Below are 22,772 nucleotides of genomic sequence, written 5' to 3'. Positions count from 1 at the left end.
ATTTTTATTATTCTCAGCATTCAATCGGTTTGGTTTCGAACTATTGCCAAAAACTTTTATTATTACTGTTGAGTGTTCAATTGGTTTCATGGTCGTATATTATATCAAACTTGCTGAAGTTGCTCGAAGTTTCAATAAAATTCGCTGAGTTTATTTAGGTTTGGAGTTCGTAACGTTTTATCGTTTTACTTTCAAGTTCAATAAAATTTCAATAAATTTCTTAATATTTTTTTTAACCACAAAAAAAAATCTAGACTATTTTCTTTTCATTGAAAGTGAAATTGAAATGATCGCGTACCAGGTGTTTAAATTGAGTAAAGTTTTAAATTGAAAACATTTCGTTTTGGGACAAATTTTTAATGTGCATCATGTCATGTTTTTCTTTTTTTTTTTATATTAAATTTTATAATAATAATTTCGTAAGAAAATTACTAAAAGCTGGTGTTAGAAAAATACCGGGAACAGGCAGTAATTGATTTGAATTGATGTTTTGAAGCAAACGTTCAAGGTTCATGCGACCAAAAAAAACCAATACTTTTATCAACGCACTCTTTACATATAGTTTTTGAAATATATATATATATATATGTATATATTTTATGTACAAGGCCTAAAAAAAAAAAAAAATTTTTATATTCTTTCAGTTTATTCTTAGTTTTTCAGCACACTAGGCAAACCATTTTTAAATCGTTCAAAAATCAAATTTGATCTTCGATCGATAACTAGGGGCAGATTTAGCACAATACCACAGAAAACAAAGGTGAATGGACGGATTGGGGAAGATTTCTCTTCAATAGCACAGCAACGAAAGGTGAATGGACGGATAGACATACGAACTTATCCAAATAAATTTGAAATTCTCTCTCTGATCTCTGCTTCAGTGCGTTAGAATGGATACAAGAAATCCTGTCTAGTCTCCCCCTCTGGCAATAGAAGGTCTTGTGTGGATTTTTTTTTTTTTTTTAATTTATTACTCAGTTTTTATCGTCAGCCAGAGTTAATAGCATAGTAATAAAAGATCCAGCGGTTTTTAAAACCTATAAAAATAATTAAGATAATTGAATAATAGTTTAATATGGGCTTCTACTCACCCATAAAAATAAGGGCAAATCGGCTGTAAAAAATACGCCAGTTAAGTTGCATGCTTTTTGAGATCGTATCATAAAAATTAATAAAGACTTTCGTAAAGTTGTTTCCACATTCTGCCATTGGAAACTTTCATAAACGGAATTACTTACGGCCAAGCTCTGCATCAAAGCGAAGAATTTTTGTTATGAGAAATTGATTATAGTTCGCAGTTGGTCATAATTACCTCGTCTTTTATCTTTTGTCCACCGTAACAATAAAGGAAGAATTGCAAAGAGACCGATATTAGAAAGGAGAAATGAAAAATTTGATCGGCCTTTTCTTTTCCCCGAGCTAATTGGAAAGCTAAACAAGCTATCTGCAAACAACTAATTGCAAATTTTATGAAAACATTAATGCGAAATATTTTATTGAATTCCTCAGCCAATTCTACGGTTTGCCTATGAAGATTAATGCATGCATTTACTGTCGTTTTGGTGATATTACCGCCGTTTTCTTGGCCAGCACATGTCAGACGTAAACGTAAGATACGGAAATGTGCCGCTATATTACAATTGAACCAAAAGAAGATACCATCGAATGACAGATTACCAAACATTATGAAGTGAACAAACAATGAATTCCATAGGTACAACATGATCAAACCAGATGGAGTTTGAAAGTCGAAAGGATAACTAAAAATTATGCAAAAAAAAAAAAAAAATTTCAGTTTTCCTTCAGTTCCCTTTTAACAGGAAATAATACTTACATGGCTTTTATGGGTGGTTCCAAGGCTTTTAAAAATTTCTCACCTTTCAGCGCATAAAACGTGGCTATCATCAAAGGTGCCGTTAAAGCCAAAGCTCCTGTAGTCATAACGTTAATACAAAACGTCAGACTAAACAAGTAATCTCGATGATTCTCCTTAGCAAGTATAGCTAATTCCTCCGGATTATTGTTTACTGCGCAATAAATAAACAATGATATGACGAATCTTGTCTGAGAATAAGGTAAAGGGTAAAAAGAATTAAATAATAAAAGTAAGAATGCTAGAGCTGATAAGACCTGCGGTAATCCCACATTTTTGTAGATTCGATCAAAAATCCACATAAAGCGAAAGCAAAAGGATTTTTGAGAAATTTACGATAAAAGGAATAGAAAGAAAACGGTCGTAATGTGTTGAACTAGTGATAATTCAAATTCATATTTAATTCGATTCATTTGTCAGCTTACATGCCGGACATATCGCATCTTGCTAATGGCAACAATGAAGTTAACCGACGCTACAGACAACTTAAGCTGATGATCAAGGAACTCTAAAAGATCCCTTCATTAAAATTGCATATCTAAGACCCCGAATACATTCGCAAAGAGGTATTTGAAGCAATAAATCGTCTCAGAGTGACCGTAGCGCTTAAAGCTGACCTAATTTCGCAAATATATTTTCGTTCTTAAAAGTTCAAAGTTATTCAACACTGAATTTTAGTTTTCTAATCTATGTAACACATTATAGGATAAATTAAAAGAAATGCATAGTCTTTCTTCTAATTTATCAGAACTGCTTAGTATGTAGCAAAGCTTTTCCAGTTTGCTTTTAGAATAATCATCAATAATATATACAATTCAAAGGGAAGGATTCTGAATATATCTGTCGCTCCGTCTAGCGCTCTTTTGCTGTTAAAATTCTCGCAATCGCTAAATGATGGGTAAATTCTTCGAGAGTAATCATTAATAACCGCAGGCGGAATATATATTATTCTGACTATGTGTGTCGACCCGTCCGCTGTTCTTTTGCTCTTAAAATTCTTACAATCGCTAAGATATGGGTAAGCGAGAAGACTAAGCTTGTACTGTTATTTTATGATCATAGATAAAAGTTGATTCGATGATGGCCACACCCACTATTGACCAAAAATGATGTAACTTATAATTCTCACTCGTTACAAATACGTGTTAGTGCTCGGACGGTTAAAGGGAAAAATGGAATGAAAATCCAAAACTGAAACACATCTGTTTTGATAACTAATAGCCACAGATCACCATTTGACAGCAGCCATTTCCACCTGCAAATAAGATGGCAGCGTATTCAAGATTTATCGTTTTTTTTTTACCTTCTAAATTTTTTATCCATATTTTCCTTAACAATTGGATAATTTTTTGCCGGTTCCATATGAAATAGAAGAATTTTGATAAAGCCAATACGCCTTCCCACAAAGGCGATAAAGCGTCGGTCACTTTGAGTATATCGGATTTATAGAGGCTGGCGTAACCTATCATAGGAATTACGAGAGTCAAGAGACCCAACATCGGTACTAGAGCTAAAATTTTATTGAATATTGGTCTCTGCAGAGATTTTGGATCCAAACCGATCGCTGCAAAAGTATATTGTTGTACGGTAAAATGTCTGCTTAGGCCATTCGGCGAAGGCAAAGCATCACCAGCCCTTGGTAGCCATTGTTTAAAAAACATTATTCGTCCGAATATTTACTTTGTTTTATTTTTTTTTCAAATTTCGCAGTTTCTCTACAATCCTTTCTCTCAGTTACTTGCATTATATACTTAAGCACGTTATGAATAATTTATTTTCATATGATTGATTAATTTATTAGCAATGTCTTACATGTTAAATAAGTACTTTTCAAAATAACGCTTCTAATATATGCACTTTTATGCAATTATTAAAGTTTGTTATAATTCGTCCAATCTAATGTAATCGTTACTTTCTTTTTGTATTGTGTGTATGTGGGAGATTTTTTTTTTGTTATTAATATTTAACATATTAAAGGTACTACTACTCTATAGTACGAAAGGTATGCAAATGGATATAAAGAATACAACATTAGATGTTAGATAGTCGTAGGATTATCATACTATTCTGCTTTGAATCTTCGCATAGAAAGTGGACCCGGTTAGAGAGAGAGGATAAATGGATATATAGAATAGGCTTGATATACTATTGTCCTTTGACATGTTCGCATAGAAACTGGACCGTATTAGAGAGAGAGAGAGAGAGAGAGAAGAGAGAGAGAGAGAGAGAGAGAGAGAGAGTAAACGGATATACCATTCTGCACTGAAATCTGGACTGGATTAGAGAGAGAGAGAGAGAGAAAATGGATATATAGAATATAACATTAGACATGTTACACAATACTAGGCTTCATATACTATTTTGTTTTGAAATCTTTAAATAGAAACTGGACCGGATTAGAGAGAGAAGGTAATTGGATGTATGGAGTACAACATTAGATGTTAGATAGTCTTAGGATAGGACATACTATTCTCCTTTGAATCTTCGCATAGAAATTGGACCCGGTTAGAGAGAGAGAGAGGGAGAGAGAGAGTATATTTATATACTATTCGGCTTTGAAGTCTTCACATAGACACTGAGCCGAGTTAGAGAGAGAAGGTAAATGGATATATAGAATACAATAGTACACAGTCCTAGGCTTGATATACTATTCTGCTTTGAAATCTTTCCATAATTTATAGTTGCTTTTCCTAGTAACTATTAACTCATAAAGTTTATTTGAATTTCAAAGTGAAAAGATATTATTTTCGCTGTACGTCGCTGTGCAACCCATTGCACAATCTGCGAAGCCAAAGTTCTCATTAACCCCTTTAGTATTATTATTATTAATTATGCCGGCAAACCATACCGCTATCTTGAAAATCTATTGTGCCATCTTCCTTGGATCGGAGCATCATACCTTGTAAAATACTCGCAAAACACATGGTGTCTGAACATGACGGGACATCCCCCTCGACCCTTGCCAGAGTCTGCATGCATTGATACCGGACATACCCATGTTTCCCGATGAGGAATTTATAGCCGTGTAGAAGCTCGTGACTAAACGTAGGTCGTTTTTTCTAGTTCGAGTAGTTTATGTGCCATATAAGAAGATTTTATAAATCTTTTTGTCTACCCGTTGTACTGGACATTGCTTCCAGTAGACCTAACATGGTTTCCCGAGCTCCCCTGTTGGCTAGACATACAGCCCTTTCGTCGCCTTCAATACCCGAATGACCAGGCACCCATATTAGGTGCACGTCGTTGCTCGCGCCTAGCTCATTCAGTGTTTGGAGACACTCCAGCAAAAGCCTAGATGTTATCGTACACCCCTTTAGCGACCTTAAGGCAGACTGTCGGAGTAAATGCAAATCCGTCCTCTTTTGTACTGTCTTTTTAAGCATTCCGAGGCATTTGCTTGGAATATGTAGAGACTATAATCCAACGATATGGCCTCCTGAAATCTCAGGCCACAAACCCCCAGCCCCAGTTTTATTATTTTCCAATTTTGAACTTTCTGTATCAATTCCTTGTTTCCACCCCGGGTACAAAACTCCTTCAGTAACTTTCAGGATTAACTTGAACTCTAAAGCAGTACTTTTTCTTTATGCTAGTGCGCAATAAAACTATAAGCTTCTTAATCCTCTTATACATAAGCAAGGTATGAAGCTGGAAGAAAATTATCTTAACTCATATAATTTTTGCTACTAATTACTTAAATTGAATAAAGAATTTTGTCAAGCTAATGCCTTTTTTTCTCGTCCCTCTAACAAATGTAGCGGTAAGCCTAAGCATTTTGTTCTACGAAACTGCATTCTACAAGCAGTGAAATTCTTAACCTACATGAGTAGAGAGAGAGAGAGAGCGAGTAGAGGGAGAAAATCATGTAAAATTGAAAAGCTTTCGTCAAAATTTAGATCTGCTTGCATTACACTACACTGATTAGCTTCGTGAGCGTAGCAGAAAATTTTCGATACAATGATTGCTCGTTGATTTTATCATTCGAGTAAAGTGTATATTTCTTAATCAAAGGGCAAGCAACTGCAAATGAAAATTCCTAAGAGTAAGGCAAGAAAAAAAATGGTAGCCAATTGTCTTTATCACGTGCAATATATAACAAATAATTAACTAATGCCAGTAGACGTTTAATTAGTTACTTTGTTGAAACTTAATATAAACAACTTGTGCTGCCCATTTGGCCGCCAGTTAAAATGTTAAATGCTAACCATATTTGGTGTATCATTTAGTTTAATATTTTGTTTCGCTAAGAAACGAAACGAACCATTAGCTTGTAACAAAAATATACTAAAAATATCAAGTATAACATAAGCGAAGGCCTTTCAAGAGTAGAGAACAAGAAAAATTGAGGAAAACAAAAAAAAATGTTTAAAACCAACTTTATGTTGTGGTTATAGGCAAGTGTTTTAGAATTAATTGCTTTTTTACATTTTTTTTTTTTTTTTTTTATATTGCATGAGCAAAAAAATATTTTTTTGTAAAACTTACAGAAGCCAATTTAGCGAAAACTTTACGTTTTAACCGCACTCTTTTATTATTAATATCAATCGATTATAGTTTTTTTGATTTTTTTCTTTTTTTTTTTTTACTACACACAAATTTCATAATCTATACTTTTATTTCATTTTTCAAGACAAGATTGATAGAGTTTTTGATATAAAGCGAATGTTGTTTTGTATCGTTAAGGCAAATATGTCACATTAACTATGGTTATGATAGGCCGTCTAAGAAACAAAGAGGGAGAGCGAGAGAGAGAGAGAGAGAAAGATAGATAGATAACTTATGTCCAAAGACAATGTGACAAAAGAAGAATTTTAAACTTTTACTAAAATCAATCAATAAAACCTTGTAATGTGGTTAATTATATAAATAAATGAACGGACAATTCAAGTCATTTATGTTTGTGTGTGTGAGTGCGTGTGTGTGTGTGCGTTCTTTTTTTCTACCATTAGTTACGAAACAAATGTATTGTTTATAATTAACAAAACATATATCGTGTGAGTAGAGAAAAAGTCATGCCTTATAGGCCTTTTTTTTGTGTTTTTTTTTTTGTTTTTAATGTTAACAACACTGGTTGGTGTTGAATGATTATATGTTTGATGAAATATAAAAATTTATCACATAATTAATTTGATTTTTTCTTCTTTTAGCCAAGCAACAGCAATACTAATTATCATGCTTACGGTTATGTATAAGATGTTAAGTTAAGAAATATAAACAGTTTTAAAAACAGTTTTCCATTACGAAAGCTAAAAAATATTGCGCCTTTATGCTATACACGCACTCTTCATTTCAAGGTCAGTGTTATCACCAAGGCAGATAGGGATCTACTAACTTTTTGGAGTTTACATGTGATATTTCTCAGGCCTTCGATGAGGGCTAGCTCAGGGTGGATGTGATATCCACGAATTTCTCACAAGCTTCGTCGACTGGGCTTCCCGGAAAATTGATTGCCGTGGTTTTCCAATTACCTTACCGGTCACACGCAAAGGATGTTATATAAGTCCACTTTTGCGCGGAAAAACAAGGCTTCATCGGGAGTCCCTCAGCGAAGTCACTGGGGTCCGTTGTGTTTAGTTTATCCATTAACGACCTTCCTTCATGTTTCCGCTTTTCTAAAGTTCATATGTTTGCGGACGATGTGCGATTGCATACTCAGTGTTAACTCAGTGCTCTAATTGGCACTGATGGGCTGACTGGTGTTGTGTCAACAACATGTCATGTAATTTAAGCAAATGCAAGAAAATATACTTTTATTGAGTCTCTCCACTGCCTTCTGTGCTGAAGAATGTAACTTATTTTAAAGATTTGGTTGTGAAGCTCAGCCTTCACTTTGAGATTTCCGTTAATAAGGCTAACTCGGTTTTGAGCTTTATTAGGAGATGGGCTAAAGAATTTAAGGACCCGCATATTTGCAAACGTCTATATACTGTGCTTGTTCGTCCAATTTTGGAATATTCTGTCATTGTGTGGGCACCTTGTTATCAATATCCCATTGATCGGATTGAGTCTGTTCAAGGAAATTTTCTTCTCTTCGCCGCTAGAATTCTTCCGTCGTCTGAAAGCAGAATTAATCTGACACGGTTACCAACACTGGTTAGGAGACGGCAAGTGATTGGAGTGATTTTTTTGGTTAAATTGATTCGGGGCGGGGTTTCCTCTTCTTAGCTACTAAATATTGTCGACGTTAATGTTCCGGCTCAATTATTATGACACTATCTTCCTTTGAAACTCGCTTTGCTCAGTTTACTGATTCTATTGCTACAATTAAAAACATAGTTAAAAATTGAAAATGTAATATATAATGAATACATTTAAAAAATTGTTTTGTTACGCTGCGTAACGGAAATAATTAATGAGCACAAGGCAGTTGCATAGTTCTTTTATTGGCATCATTATTATTATCAATAATAGTATTAGCTTAGATCTAAGTTTTGGCTTATTTGTAGTTCTTCTGGCTCCCGGTTCGAATTTGAAACAAATAAGTGAACACACCTCTATACACAATAACATCAGGATACCACAACCGCTAAGCTTAATATTTTTTAGACTGATAATAGTAAGAAATCCTAGTTTTTTGCTTAAGTCTTTTGATTTTTATGAGAAACATTTGATGTGTGAAAGATTAGAATTTTCAAGGCTTATCTGATTGTTGTAAGACAGTTCGAGGATCCTGGGATAACCAAAAGCTTACAGATCGAGACTGAAGGTAGTAAAATGAATTTATCTCACTTTTTCTCCATGGATTGTATGTTGTATGATAGCATTATTAAGGAAAGCGCAGTTTGAGTTTAACTCCAATATTTTAATGGTACAGAAAACAATTGAATGGCGACTATGCCTGTAAAACCAATGAATTATTCGATTGCGTGATAAGCTTATAAAGTTTCTTAAGCCGTTTGGTTGAAACTTTCTGATGTATGCAATCTTTGAATCAGGTCGATGTTGTTATCATAAGGTAAGTAAAAAATTGCTTTACTATCCATACAAACGGACAGATTAGAAACGGATAAGATAAAAACGGTTTATTAGTATGAACATAAAATAAAACAAACTAAAGTAAAGTATTGCAAGCAAATGTAGAAAAATATATAATATAAACAATTTATTTCAAATGAAACTAAAGTAAGAGGGTTAATGATTTTTAAATCGGTATTGGCGCGAAAGGCAAAGCAATAAATAGTTTTTATGACTTAACGAATGGTTTTATTTAGTATTTCAAACAATCTTGCGGACAATCTTCTAATAGATGTAAACAAGTGAAGAAACATTTTACTCAAAACCAAAAAAAAAAACACAAAATAAACACAATTTTCATCCGATTTGAAACATGTAGAAAAATAGCTGTTACTGATGTATTCCAATCTGAGTGAGTGATATGACTTAAAACGGATTTTATCAAAAGGTTTCGCAGGCAATCAGTTCAGTCAGTCATCTGCTTGAAGTAAAACCATTCGGCATTAATTTGGTGTTACTAACTAAAATTCCACTTTTATTCTATAGAATATACTTAATCGGTCTTCAATATAATAAAGAAAGAAAAAAAAAAAAGAAAACAAAAATGTCCAAACCTTCATATAAAGTTGCTGATATCGAATTGGCTGGCTGGGGACGGAAGGCTATTGTTATTGCGGAAAATGAGATGCCTGGCTTAATGGCTTGCCGTCAGAAATATGGTCCTTTAAAGATTTTGAAAGGAGCCAGGATCGCTGGTTGCTTGCATATGACTGTACAGACTGCTGTGCTTATCGAGACACTGGTGGAGTTAGGCGCTCAAGTTCAGTGGTCCAGTTGTAATATATTTAGCACTCAAGATCATGCCGCAGCTGCAATTGCTGTTGCCGGAATTCCTGTCTACGCGTGGAAAGGTGAAACGGACGAAGAATATGACTGGTGCATTGAACAGACCCTAGTTTTTCGAGATGGTAAACCATTAAATATGATATTGGATGACGGCGGCGATTTGACCAATTTGGTTCATGGAAAGTTTCCGCAATACCTGTCTGGAATCAAGGGCATATCCGAAGAGACGACAACAGGGGTTCACAATCTGTATAGAATGTTCAAAGAAGGCAAGTTAGCTGTACCAGCTATTAATGTCAATGATTCCGTAACTAAGAGCAAATTCGATAATTTATATGGTTGCCGGGAGTCATTAATCGATGGCATTAAGCGCGCTACAGATGTTATGATTGCCGGCAAGGTATGTGTCGTAGCCGGCTATGGTGACGTCGGCAAAGGTTGCGCTCAAGCCCTGAAAAGTTTTGGCGGACATGTCGTTGTAACAGAAATTGATCCAATCAATGCTTTACAGGCGGCCATGGAAGGCTATGAAGTGATCACTATGGAAGAAGCCAGTAAACAAGGCACTATTTTCGTTACCACCACTGGCTGTATCGATATTATTACCGGCGACCATTTCAAAAACATGAAAAATGATGCCATTGTCTGCAATATCGGCCATTTCGACTGCGAAGTCGACGTAAATTGGTTAAACGTTAACGCCATCGAAAAGGTGAATATTAAGCCGCAAGTTGATCGTTACACCCTAGCCAATGCACGTCACATAATTGTATTGGCTGAAGGTCGCCTAGTCAATTTAGGTTGCGCTCATGGTCATCCCAGCTTTGTTATGTCGAATTCGTTCACCAATCAAGTGATGGCGCAAATCGAACTTTTCACCAAATCGAGTCAATACGCAATCGGTGTTCATATGTTACCGAAGATATTGGATGAAGAAGTTGCTCACTTGCATTTGGAGAAATTAAATGTAAAGCTTACCAAGTTGACTGAAAAACAATCAAAATATTTGGGTATACCACGAAATGGACCCTTTAAACCAGACCACTACAGATACTAAATGCATTAATGAGTTTTTCTCTTCCTTGAACATTTTGCCTAATTACTCTTTCTAATAAAGGATCGGGGACATCTACCGAATTTAAACTAATATTTGTCTTTATTAGGCCAATGGCAACACAAACCGATTTTTTCTATTACGAAACCATTTTGATAACCTTTCACATCGACAGGGGGAAAATGTGCTGGCATCTTATGAAGATATTGCTTGGAAAACCTCGAAAATGCGTGTAACGTACGCAACCACTTACCTTCTGAAATAAGCTGTAAGGAGTTGTACAATAAAAACAATCCACTACTGAAAATGTTTTTGGATTTCCAACATTGTGTGGAGTATAATATACGAAGCTGTGTGTAGTATATGGACGAAGCAGGAAATTTGATCAGAATGATCTTAGAATTGTAAACGTGAGGGCGAGTATAAAGCGAACTTCAAGTTCACAGAGCTCTGCATCATCTAAAAGCTTGTGAGGGCAAAAATTGCCCGTTCTCTAGGGCTGGGGTAGCTCAACGGTCCAGAAATTGGTCACAAGAAATTTATTGAAAATCATTTATTATCAAATTCAGCACTTTACTATGATATATTACTTAAAAGACCGTCCTCCCAGCCATCGAGACGTCGCGTCGCGTCCGCCGTTCGCGATCGTCTCTCCTCAACTATCCTATCTAACCTAACTTACTAACTTTACTTACTTATTCTACCTAATCTACTCCTAACCTCTTAGTCTCTAACCGTCTCGTACTCTTAGTCCATCTAATCTCTAGCTTATTCTCTAACTTATTCGCTAACTTATTTTCTATCTTACTCTCTAACTTACTTCTCCAGCTTGGCCAAAGCGAGGTATGACTTTGGCTCCTCACAAGCTTTTCAAATCGAGCGTCAATAGTACACGTATTTGTTCTACTTTATTAGTTGTTTTCATTAAAATTTCAATTCATTTTCTTTTGCTGTCATTCGTTTTTGAAATATTTTTGCTTGCATTTAGTCGTTGTTGCTCCTAATAAAGTTGTTTGTGCATAAGTTTAAGTGAGTGGAAAAAATAAAAGAAAATCTGCCCAAAAGTTCGTGGTGTAAGCACACGTGCCTTGCCATTTACAAAGGCTATTAAAAGACATTTGTTGAAACACTCGCTTAAAATTCTGACAATCAATTCCGCTCATCAGTCGAGCTATTATAAGCATTGTCGGTGATGGCTACGGTACTATTATAATGTATTAAGTGCTTGCATGTATTCTGATCAGTTTTTCACGTGAAAAATGCATTTATTGGGGAACATTGATAAAATATATATTTTTTTAAATATTTTCCATCAACTTTTTCCATCTTTCTGGCAATATGGCGATGTCGTGTCGAAAGAACGTTGGTTTGGCAGCGATGCAATTGTCGACCCATTTCTGCACTTCTTCAATATTTCGAAGCCACGTGCCAGCGAAGCCGTCGATCTGAACATGTGATAATCACAAAGCGCTATGTCGGATGATTACACTGGGCGCTGCAGAACTTCCCATTCCAGCTGTAACAGTGTATCATTGACAATTCTTGCAACCTATATCCGAGCCTTGTCGCGTAAGAGGACGACCTTACATTTGTTAATCGCTGTTCGCTGGTCTTTTTTGCAACAACGCATCGTCCAATTGACGTCGGTAGACGTTTCATTCAGTTTTAAAAAAATGACCAAAATGACCAAAATTTTATGGCCATAAATATGAATGGCTATCCCGGATTACACCATGACTTTTTCCACTTGGAATTGTCGCAGTAGATCCACTTTTCTTCGCCAAAGAAAGCTCCTCTTGTTTTGTCTGGCAAGCAATGACATCGCAATGTTGATCGTCCAAGCTGCACTTTCCCATTGACATCAGAATCGACATTTTGAAGCCATTGAAACCAACGCCGATAATTAGGATATGATAAAGCACCATCACCATATGTTTCTAAAAGCGTTTGATGACCTTCGGCGGCAGACTTTTTCAAATCGAACAACAATAGCAATGAATGCCGATGCAATTTTGGCTTTTGCATGATTATCGTCTGTACATACTGAACAACTCTGTAATATTAAAAGCAAAACTGTATTTTATCAAGAGAAAGATCAATCAATCATCGAATTAAGCCGTTGTGTACGTTGAAACTTTGCTTTACTTTATCATTTGCACCAATAGATGTCGCTGATCAAATTGGATGCAATCACCTATTAATTAGAAATAAATTTGAAAACACCGGAAGATATCACTCAAATTACTCTCGAAGCACCAAGATTTAAGCAATTCGGTAAAGTATTTTGATTGCTCGATTTAATGATCTATAACATTTAAGTGTATTTTGAATTATTTCCTTCTCTGCAAGTTATTCAATTAAACAAAAATATTTGCTAAAGTTTCTTTTTAAATATGCAAATAGATGCATGCGGGCACAGTGTACAACCAAAGTCGAATGACACCTATCAATCTTGTACGAATTGGACCATTGAGAACTCTACATATTGTTGTTGTTATTATTATTTTAATTTTATTTTCGATTTAAAAAGAATTACGTAATTACATCATAAACTGTGAGCGACAAATATTGATGAAAATAAACTTGTCATTATTAGCGTATCTTTGGGCTGCATATTTTTGTTCTTTTATTTGCTCTGCTTTAGTCTAAAGTCAATGAATCTTCATATTGCCAATGCGAGAAACTGTTGCTTTTCTTAGTACTACAGTTCGCATTAATATTACGTTCGACAATTCGGTAGAATTTTTCATGAAATAAATTACAACTCAGCAGCAAGTGATATCTACCTTAGCTGACGGACTTTGTCTGAGGATCCCTTATATGGAAGAGAGCCCGAAAAGTACACTAACGGAGTCAAAATTTAGCAAAATCAATCCTCTTTTCAAAGACCTTACCTATTATCGTCATAAAGTATTAGTAGCTAGGCACTGACATCATACAAATGGTTAATGAATCTCGGTGTGGAATCTGGAAAATAGATCTGCGTAGTCTAAATGTAGTACAATTAATTTCTATATTAAATTTCTCTTATGGTTCAATTCCCATCATAGAGTATGGAAAGAGATATCTTTTTGTCTTACGGAGGTCTAGTATTCGTTGGAACCCTTATACGAAATGGGATATAAAAGATGGACACACCTGATACAAATTGGGTATAGTTGACTTTTATATCAAGCTACTGTTACGAATGAAATGTCACTGCGAAAGACTAAAAGTTACAAAATTTGTCCATAAAAAAGCCTAACTTTTTTAGAAACGGTTCTACATGTAACGTTGAACAATCCTAATCAAAACGTTGAACCATCCCAATCAAATTTTTCACATTCATATAATATGGTGACATACGATCGCTCAGCGAGATTTACCTATAAAGACTTTTCCAAGGAAAAGCATTTATTTTGCGTAGTAGTCCTAAAAAAAGTCCATTCGAATCCATTTCCAATAAGGTTTGTACTTAGATCAAACCTGTCAACCTACAACCTGTAGGTTGACCATAAGAATACATGAACAGTTGTCAGAGGGACAGTCAAACCTAAATAATTTTCTGAATCGTTCGCTACAATAAGGGACCTGTCTATCCCAAGTCTTTTCAAGTATTGCCTACATCCGCACAAACTTAACATAACTTTGCCAATAAGTGGTGCAGGGTGTAAAAATAAAATTTGTTTTTATTTAATAATTTCCAAGACGCATAAATTTCTTAATATTGTTATTAGAGCGGGGGGATATTCACACGTTGGTTGGTTGTACAATGTGAGTGGAATACAAATAGTTTTGGTGAAATTATTAATTGAATATATATATATATTCAATATATATATATATAATAATTGAAATTCCAATTTTTCCTTCGTTTTGGTTATTTATTTTTTTATTTTTTAAACCAAACTGTATACAAATTGATTAAAAATTTCATTCGATAGCAAATTATTCAAATGTACGCAAAGAGCAGCACATATGCATTGCAACGGTTATAAAAAGTGCATTACCGCATAATTAATGCTATTAGCAGAGAAAGAGAGAAAGAAATGCACAACAACAAAAAAATAAAAATAAATAAATAAATAAATAAAAAAACGACGATAAAAACTTAATAAATTGCGGTGAAGCATTGCCTCATAAGCGCATATTACAATAATCGTAATAAATAGGTAAGGAAAGGTAAGTAAAGAGAAATGCTTGAGTGCAATATGATGCCAATTAATTATTTATGTTTATTTTAAAGCGCAAAGATAAAGAAGAGAAGACAAAACACAAAAGCCACACAAAACCAGCGCCGTCAGTCCAACTTAAATTATTGCATAAATCATAAAAAATGTAATAAAAGAAAGAAAAGAAAAAAAAAAGAAACTGTTAACACCTTTTTCTCTTTACTTTTTGCTATATGCCTACGGCTTAAAATTCGCAACAGATGAAATGAAATACCCTCGAAGCGCGCTATCATTTAATAATAATAACATGTCGCTACCACAGATCTACATCAGCAATAAGTTGCTGGTCGACGAGTGACCTACTCTGTGATCTCAACCAAGCCACTTGGGTTTCGTAAATACGATACGATATTATCCCTCTCTTGCCTGCAGCATGAACCTTGACTAGTATAATATATATATATATATATAGTATATATACAAATATATATAAATTGAAAAAAAAACGTTAATTAGTAAATTTACTCAACATATTTATTATAACGAAATTTAGAAAAAATTGCAGTTCATTTATGGGAACATAAATGCAACAAAATCAGTTAACTTTCAGAAGGAGAAATATAGTGTGAACACGTAAAGACATCATAGTGGAACATGGCCCACCATTCGATATCCTACATGACTTCTCTAAATGCTGTTATGCATTTAGACTTTTCGAAATAAGATGCTATTAGAAAAATGGTCAAAAAAGTGGTTGTAGGATATTAATAAATCCCTTTTAAGAGTAAAAAATTTCGTATCCTTGGACTTTATCTACAACCATCGCAAAATCGTCTTAGATACGCTATGACTTTGACTAGGGCTATAAGGTCGACAAAAGCGCTATACAGTACTTACTGCGTCCACAATCGCGGTTTGCATATATTTTGGCCATTAAATAATGCCGAGGCCTGTAGTCACACACTATATTACTAGGATAGAGTTCCTTGTTAAGCGCATTGCTCCCATGATTCTTTGGCTACCTATGGGGTATGTGGTATCGTTTTGCGAGCAAATTCAATTTTTGCCACAATGTGACTAAGTGCCTGAGAACAGCACTTGGAGTGCGGTAAATTTGCATTGTCCCCTTCACTCCCTTTACGTGTGATAGACAACGCGATCGACTCAATGAAGAATTTTGCGCAATTCGGTTTTTTAACACTTAAGGGGCGTGGTTGAAATGCTTTATTGAGTCACGCCCCCCTATACGGCAAGCGCTTAAAACTGATAAAGCTGCATTCTCCCGAAGCCGGAAGCTACCTGCTAAGAGATACTTTTGCACATAACTTCTGAGAGATCCGATTGATTATATAAGCCAATAGTTCTTGGTCAACGTACAACTAATTACAGGTTACTCAGTGCGTTTCAATTTGTTTAAAAAAGTTATATTGAGTGCTATTCGCTCCTTTCTCCTTCTGATTCCATTACATGTATCAAACGAGCCATTCTTCAGCATGCTCACAATTTCATCGACCATCTGTCGTTGTCAGATTACATGTATGCCATGTAATAACCCTTATGTTTATGTAGCTTTCGATTCATTCGATGAGTCATTATTCCAAGTTTATTGCATCGGTTGTAACAAAATATTAACTCAAGATGCAGCTGCATAGTATTGTTAGTCGTTACTTGATGCCTCTTGCAATGGACTTCCCCCGGTCAACACATTACGGAATTTCACTTACTCATTAACTTGGTTTCTAAGGCTTCTAGAAAACAGGTAAAGCACATATGTCAACCGATATGCTAAGGAATAGAACTGGGTGGTTTCCCCGGTACGGTGGGCGTCGATAGTATGCTGATTGTAAAAATGTTTTACCATTAGTTACAATCAAAGTTATTTTCGAGAAATTATTTCTGGATTTTTTTCTCCTTTTTTTTTTTAGTTGTTTAAAGTGAAAGTAATTCAAGTCTAATGTGAATGATTTTGACAATTGAATCTTTTTGTACGCTAGTGTTGCACGTTACACTAACAGCACCAAAAATTGTTGGTTTGCGAAAGATTTGAATGTGGATTATGATTGCGATTAAATGCGCTGTTGTGCAAACTTCCGCCATTGCAGCAAAGGGGTTTTCCTGCATTTCTGCAGGTGTTCGTTGAAACATATTGAAGTCATTGGCAAATTGCTTAACAAATGTTTTGTTCAATTTTAACATGTTTTTGACATTAGAAGAAAACCAACGTATTAAAAATATCTTAAAAGTTTTGACATTTGATGGAGTTATTGCAAGAAGCTATAATCAAATAAAAAAAAATAAAAACCGGTTCTGAAAAATTATTAAAAAATCGATTTAAATTTAAAACTACATATTTTTATGTGTGAATATGTGTTCCTACTTATTTATTTTTTTTTTTTTTGCATTCTTTATGTCTGTAAAAAATAGTAGAATATTTATTTCCTTGCAAATGAATTGAATTCTGCTTCTTCCTTGCATCTGTCAAAAATAGTGGAATATTTATGTTCTTGAAATTGAATTGAATTCTTCTTCTTTTTTGCATCTGTCAAAAAAAGTAGAATATTTATGTTCTTGAAATTGAATTGAATTGATTTTCAAAACAATTGCGTTCAACTTTTATGCCGCTATAAAAATATTTTCTTGAAACTATTTCGCTAAATCTGTAGCGTTAAGAAAAGAGCACAATTTCTACTCAAAATTTCACAGTAATTGATCAGTTAGCGAATCCGCTTGTGTTATAAGGATATACGAAATCCTTGTGGATGTATGCAAAGCTCAGAAGGATTTAGAGCAGACTCGTTTTTTACTGTACCGACAGACAGATCTAAGCTTGTCTGCCCGCCTGCCATCTATTCATGTATTTTTGTGTCGAATCTACAGGTCATAATTTTCGACATATGCCTTTGCCTAAGAACGAAGTCTACGGGTCGATCCACTTTCCACTTCCCATATAACCATATTATATAAGTCATTATACGGAAAGAAACTGCGAAATTTCTCGACAAAAATCGTTGAGTGATATTATTCAGATATTCTGAATTGGTATGAAAAAAAAAATATGGTTCGTCGGGGGCAATTTTTTAAACTACCTGTGATATAGCCGTTCCTATAAACACTGAATCTTTATATGGCAGAGGATATCTAATATTCATGGTAAAAATTGGTTCACAATAATGAATTGACAAAGAAGAAATCAATTTTCCGGAATTTGGAACGCGCGGGTATACTTTTTGGATCCCACGGCATAGAGGGATTGTCAGCAAATATAATATTTTATATACTAATTGTTAATGTTTTATGATGAAAATCTTTTCTTGAAAATAATAAGTAAATTAATGGGGACCAAATTTGAACCACAGGGGTATACTTCCTGTAACCCCTTCATGTAAAATTTTTCATAAATAGTAAGTCCTTCAGAAAAAGGTATAATTTTTAATATATTATGATGAAAATTGCTTCACAACAACAAACTGAGGAAGAAATCAAGGACCCGAATTTAGACTACATAGGTGTATGTATATTTTGGATTCCACCGCATATAAGAATTCTCAAGAAATCTAGATCCTTACATGGCAAAAAGACCTAATTGCGTTTTGCGCTGAAAATTTGTTCACGACAGTAATTTGACATCGAAATAAATTGACCTATATTTGGACCACATGCGTCCATTTCTTGGACTATGCTTCATATAAGATTTCTCATGGATAGTAAGTCCTTTAGAAAAAGGTTTAATTTTTAATATTTTGTGAATAAAATTGGTCCTGAGTAGAAATTCAGGAAACAAATTAAGAAAGTAGGGAATTTGGACGTAGACCCTTTCTTTAGATCGTAACATATATAAGTAACTCCTTATATGGAGAGGAAGTCTAACTTGCACTTTTTTATGACGGAAACTGGAAAATAGAAAAATTTCGGGGAAGCAAATTATAATTGCTAAATTTAGATCACGGTATATAATTGACTTGGCGTCTTCCGATATGAGCGCTTTTATGACGGTAAGTCAGTGGAGAACTGTACTAAGCGAATTGGTGTAGCGGTTTTGCCCGAACGAAACGATCGGTTGCCAATATCAGAAAATGTGAAGTGAATAAAGATTATACAGGTATATGTGATCGGCGTCTTGGAAACTACATCAGGTAGAAACCAAGCGATTATACGTATTTGAAAGACTTTCCATTTGTATAAGAGCCACCAAAAAAATAATGTAACATTATCGGCTTTTGAAACTCGAAAGTTGGAATGGATTGGACAATGACGTACTCTACGTTTAGTATACACAATAGAAAATATATGAAGATGTTTGTCTTGCCGTGCGCATATATTGTCCATATTGTATATATTGCTGCGCATTCTTGTAACGCTTGTGTGATGTTGTACGCGGTGTACGCTTCTGTAATAAATCGAACGTTCGATTTCGAAAGAAAGACTCTATGCTTGTGTCTGTGAGTACATTTAAGGGCTACCGCGTACAAAGATAGCATGAAAGACGAGTTCGAATTCGCAGCAAATAACAAGAAACCCAGAAAAAAATTTCGTTTAGTGCTAATCCCTCACCGTCTTATTAATAATTTTATTCGTAGCGAAAAAAACAAGCGGTAATAGCTCTACGGTTATTCATTCTCTTTTCTGTTATCTGCTTTATTATTATTATTATGTTATTACGCGCACTTCTCGTACCTCTTTGTACATTTTCAGACATGTTATGCCTTGTTAAGAGTATGTACGTGTCTATGTTATATTTTGTGTAAGTTAAATTGGGGGCCGTAGATAGCAGAAAACAGCTAACGTGTTATAGCTACATTAGAGTTTGGTCACGCTTGCAAAGCACGTTTCGTTTATAAAGCCGATTATTCTAATGAAACATATTTCTTTTATAAGGCAAATTAGCAAAGGACGGCGGTTCGTTTGCAATACTGACAAAATTACATGTAAATAAAATCTAAAACTTGTCCATATTCGCAGCTAATGATCAGATCAAAAGAAAAGATCAGTTCAATTATGAAAATTGTCGTGATCTAACACGCCCTTAATTGAAAAATTGCAGCTCGCAACTCACAGCAGGCAGTGATCTGAATCATTGCACAAACTGTTTATAGAGTCTCTTGGGAGATAAGTGTATGAATGGTTCCGATCGTGTTATTAAGCGGCTCATAACTGTCAAAATGCTTTACCGCTTTTGTATCTATCAATGAAATATGAAGAGTATATTTATTTTGGCAAAACTTGCAGAACGCCTAGAAGGAAAGTTTCGAAAATCACCCAAAGTATACATATACGTGATCAGTATCAAATTCTGAATCGATTTAAGCATGTCCGTCTGATCGTCTCTGAAATGTGTTGTGTAAATATATTCCTGACAGCAAAAGTAAAGCTATCCACTTTAAATTTTCAGGAACAAGTTAGTGTTGGGAATGGGACAAGTCGATCGAAGAATATACATACCTACAGCCCCATCAGTGAAAACACATCTGTTTTTCAAAAGGAATAAAAAATATGTTGTTTGCTCATTACTCGTAAGTTATAGCAGATAGATCGAAACAAAATTTGAGAGTATACTCGGTGGGTGATTTTTAATCCCTCTACAAAATGGATGAAATTGACCACGCCTACCCAATATAGTAGTGTGACAAAACAAACGCCATAAAGCATATAAATCCTTGGCAAGTTTTTAATTCGGAATGCAACTAGGCATGTCCGTCCGGCATGTCTACCCAACTGTGCAGTCGATAGAGAAAATGAAGTTATCGATTAGGAATTTGCAAAAGAATTTGGAAATTATTCAAACTTTTCAAAAAGAGAGGACCACAATGCCCAACCAACACCTATGCAACACTAACTTGAAACACTTTTGCTTTTAGTCATTTTTGCTTGGGTCTCACAAAGTTTAACACATACACCAAATAAATTTCCATTTTTATTCTGAGAAGAGCGGAACAAATACATAGTAAACTTGAAAAATTTTGGTTAGAGTCGTTTACTCTCCACATCTGATATTTGTGAACAGGGAGAAGCAAAAAGAAAATTAAAAATTAAACATATTTTTAAACAATGTTGTGAGGACTAGAAGAAAGATAACCTTGCTTATGTCTTCAACATAACAATAAATATTTACATATCAAATCATTGACAGTCAATGTCAATAAAACGATTAAGTTTCTTTAACATGCTTTGGCGAAAAGTTTTAAAAACATACTTATTTGGTATGCAAAACCACCATTACCCAAAAGATATTTGGATAAAATAATAACAATAATTTAATCGTGTTGCGATTTCCAAGGCGAAAATATAAAATTGTTTTGGGTATAACGCTTCAAAGAAACGGAGGAGAAATATTGCCGCTTAATTGGCTTAAGTAGTTTTTGTACTCAAAGAGGTGAATATAAAAATCCTCAACAAATTAAAAATTCAATCAGCAAATTATGTTAGTTTGAAATTCAAGGTCATTTTGATTTAAACTTTCCCAAAAGCTAATATCATATGAATTTGAATATCATTTTCCGGTTATCATCATCCATCTATTAAGACTTTCCTGTGTACACTTTCCTCAGTTATTAAGCGACATATTATTTTTTTTTTATTGACAGTTTTGCCCTACGTTAAAATTACATTAGAAGGTGGTAGTATTCGTAGTAGTAAGACAAAATTCTATTCGGTTATAAATGCCAATATTTTATGTTTAAACTGTAGATTATCGCTACAGTTAAAAAGATAACAGTTTTCTTAGTAATTTTCGTATCGTCTTTGTTACAATATTTAGTCAAACTTTAACATAAGATGGGATCCGATTATTGTGCCATTCTTCGGCCAACCGGGCACTTTCTGTCTGTTTCGCTCTTTTATGTGCTATGCTGAGATGTTATTTTTTATGATCACATTGTTTTTATAATTTTTTTTTACAAATCATCGCTTTGGTCATGAGTTCGCCTGATGTGATTTAGTTAAGTCACAACATGACTGTCGATATGAAAACGTCAACAACTTAAGCTGACATATTACTTTAATTTATTTTTCCATCTAGATTGCAGCGGTCAAATGAATTATCTTACAGTTGGAAAAAATCATATAAAAGTGATTAACAAATATTCTTAGTATCTAAGTTTAGTTAAATCCAAGTTCGCTAAAAACAAAAAAGTAACAAAAAAAAAGCCATACTGACACATGGCTCACCATGAAATGCCCTGCACGATAGAATTGTTTCCGGGATAACTTCTTAAGGTACTGCATGGAAAGTGACTTAATTCGAAACATTCCCAACAGTATTCTCCCTTGGACCGGAACACATCGTTGTGTCGAATTCCATCAGAATATCTCCAAAAATTGATTATAAGAATACATGAACAGTTATCAGATGGACGGACGGACAGACAAGCTTAGAGCATTTTATGAATCGTTCGATTTATTAAAAGATGGGTCTATTTCAAGTACTTCTGGGTGTTGTACAATTCCCCCTTGTATCATAAGAAGTATAAGATATAATGCCTAAAAAAAGACAGGATTGAGTTAAAGAATAATTCTTATTCATGGGTTCTCCATTAGGTCTATGTTTTATAGCTCGGCTTAATTTTATCTTTTTGTTGTTTGTTTTTTATGTCCCGGCCAAGACGCCAAGTAGTAATAGTAAACAAAAAGGAACCATTTAAAGGCTTCAAAGGAAGGAGTGGTTTACTAACACGAGTTCTGCTGCTACGTCAAGGCTGAGAAAATGCTACGCTTACAATCGAATGATAATTGCCCTCATCAGTACTTCCCTCACTCAACGGCGAAGACTTCGTTTCTTATGACCTACGCTCATTACCCTACCACACATGCAAATCATAAATGAAAAGGAAATATTAAAAGAAATAAAACCAATACCACTCCAAAAGCGTTCCTTACTTTTAAAGATCTCTAAATATGT

At 34.5% G+C, this 22,772-nt stretch overlaps 2 protein-coding genes across 2 annotated transcripts; one reads left to right on the top strand and one right to left on the bottom strand.

Annotated features, from left to right (window-relative positions):
* Nucleotides 1–974: 974 nt before the first annotated feature.
* Nucleotides 975–3,534, bottom strand: LOC119636362 (odorant receptor 45a-like). The gene is made up of 5 exons (XM_038031678.1): nucleotides 3,177–3,534; nucleotides 1,835–2,027; nucleotides 1,313–1,760; nucleotides 1,092–1,247; nucleotides 975–1,037 (listed from the first exon to the last, which is right to left on the bottom strand). The coding sequence occupies exons 1-5, from the start codon at nucleotides 3,532–3,534 to the stop codon at nucleotides 975–977; spliced, it is 1,218 nt and encodes a 405-aa protein (XP_037887606.1).
* A 5,760-nt stretch (nucleotides 3,535–9,294) lies between these two features.
* LOC119636488 (adenosylhomocysteinase) lies at nucleotides 9,295–10,895 on the top strand. The gene has a single exon (XM_038031850.1). It carries the CDS (start codon nucleotides 9,432–9,434, stop codon nucleotides 10,728–10,730), a length of 1,299 nt encoding a protein of 432 aa, XP_037887778.1. The 5' UTR covers nucleotides 9,295–9,431; the 3' UTR covers nucleotides 10,731–10,895.
* Nucleotides 10,896–22,772: the final 11,877 nt, after the last annotated feature.

The sequence above is a fragment of the Glossina fuscipes genome, unplaced genomic scaffold, assembly GCF_014805625.2.
Source record: "Glossina fuscipes isolate IAEA_lab_2018 unplaced genomic scaffold, Yale_Gfus_2 28, whole genome shotgun sequence".
NCBI classification, from domain to species: Eukaryota; Metazoa; Arthropoda; class Insecta; order Diptera; family Glossinidae; genus Glossina; species Glossina fuscipes.
This window is presented reverse-complemented; position numbering and strand designations above follow the sequence as displayed.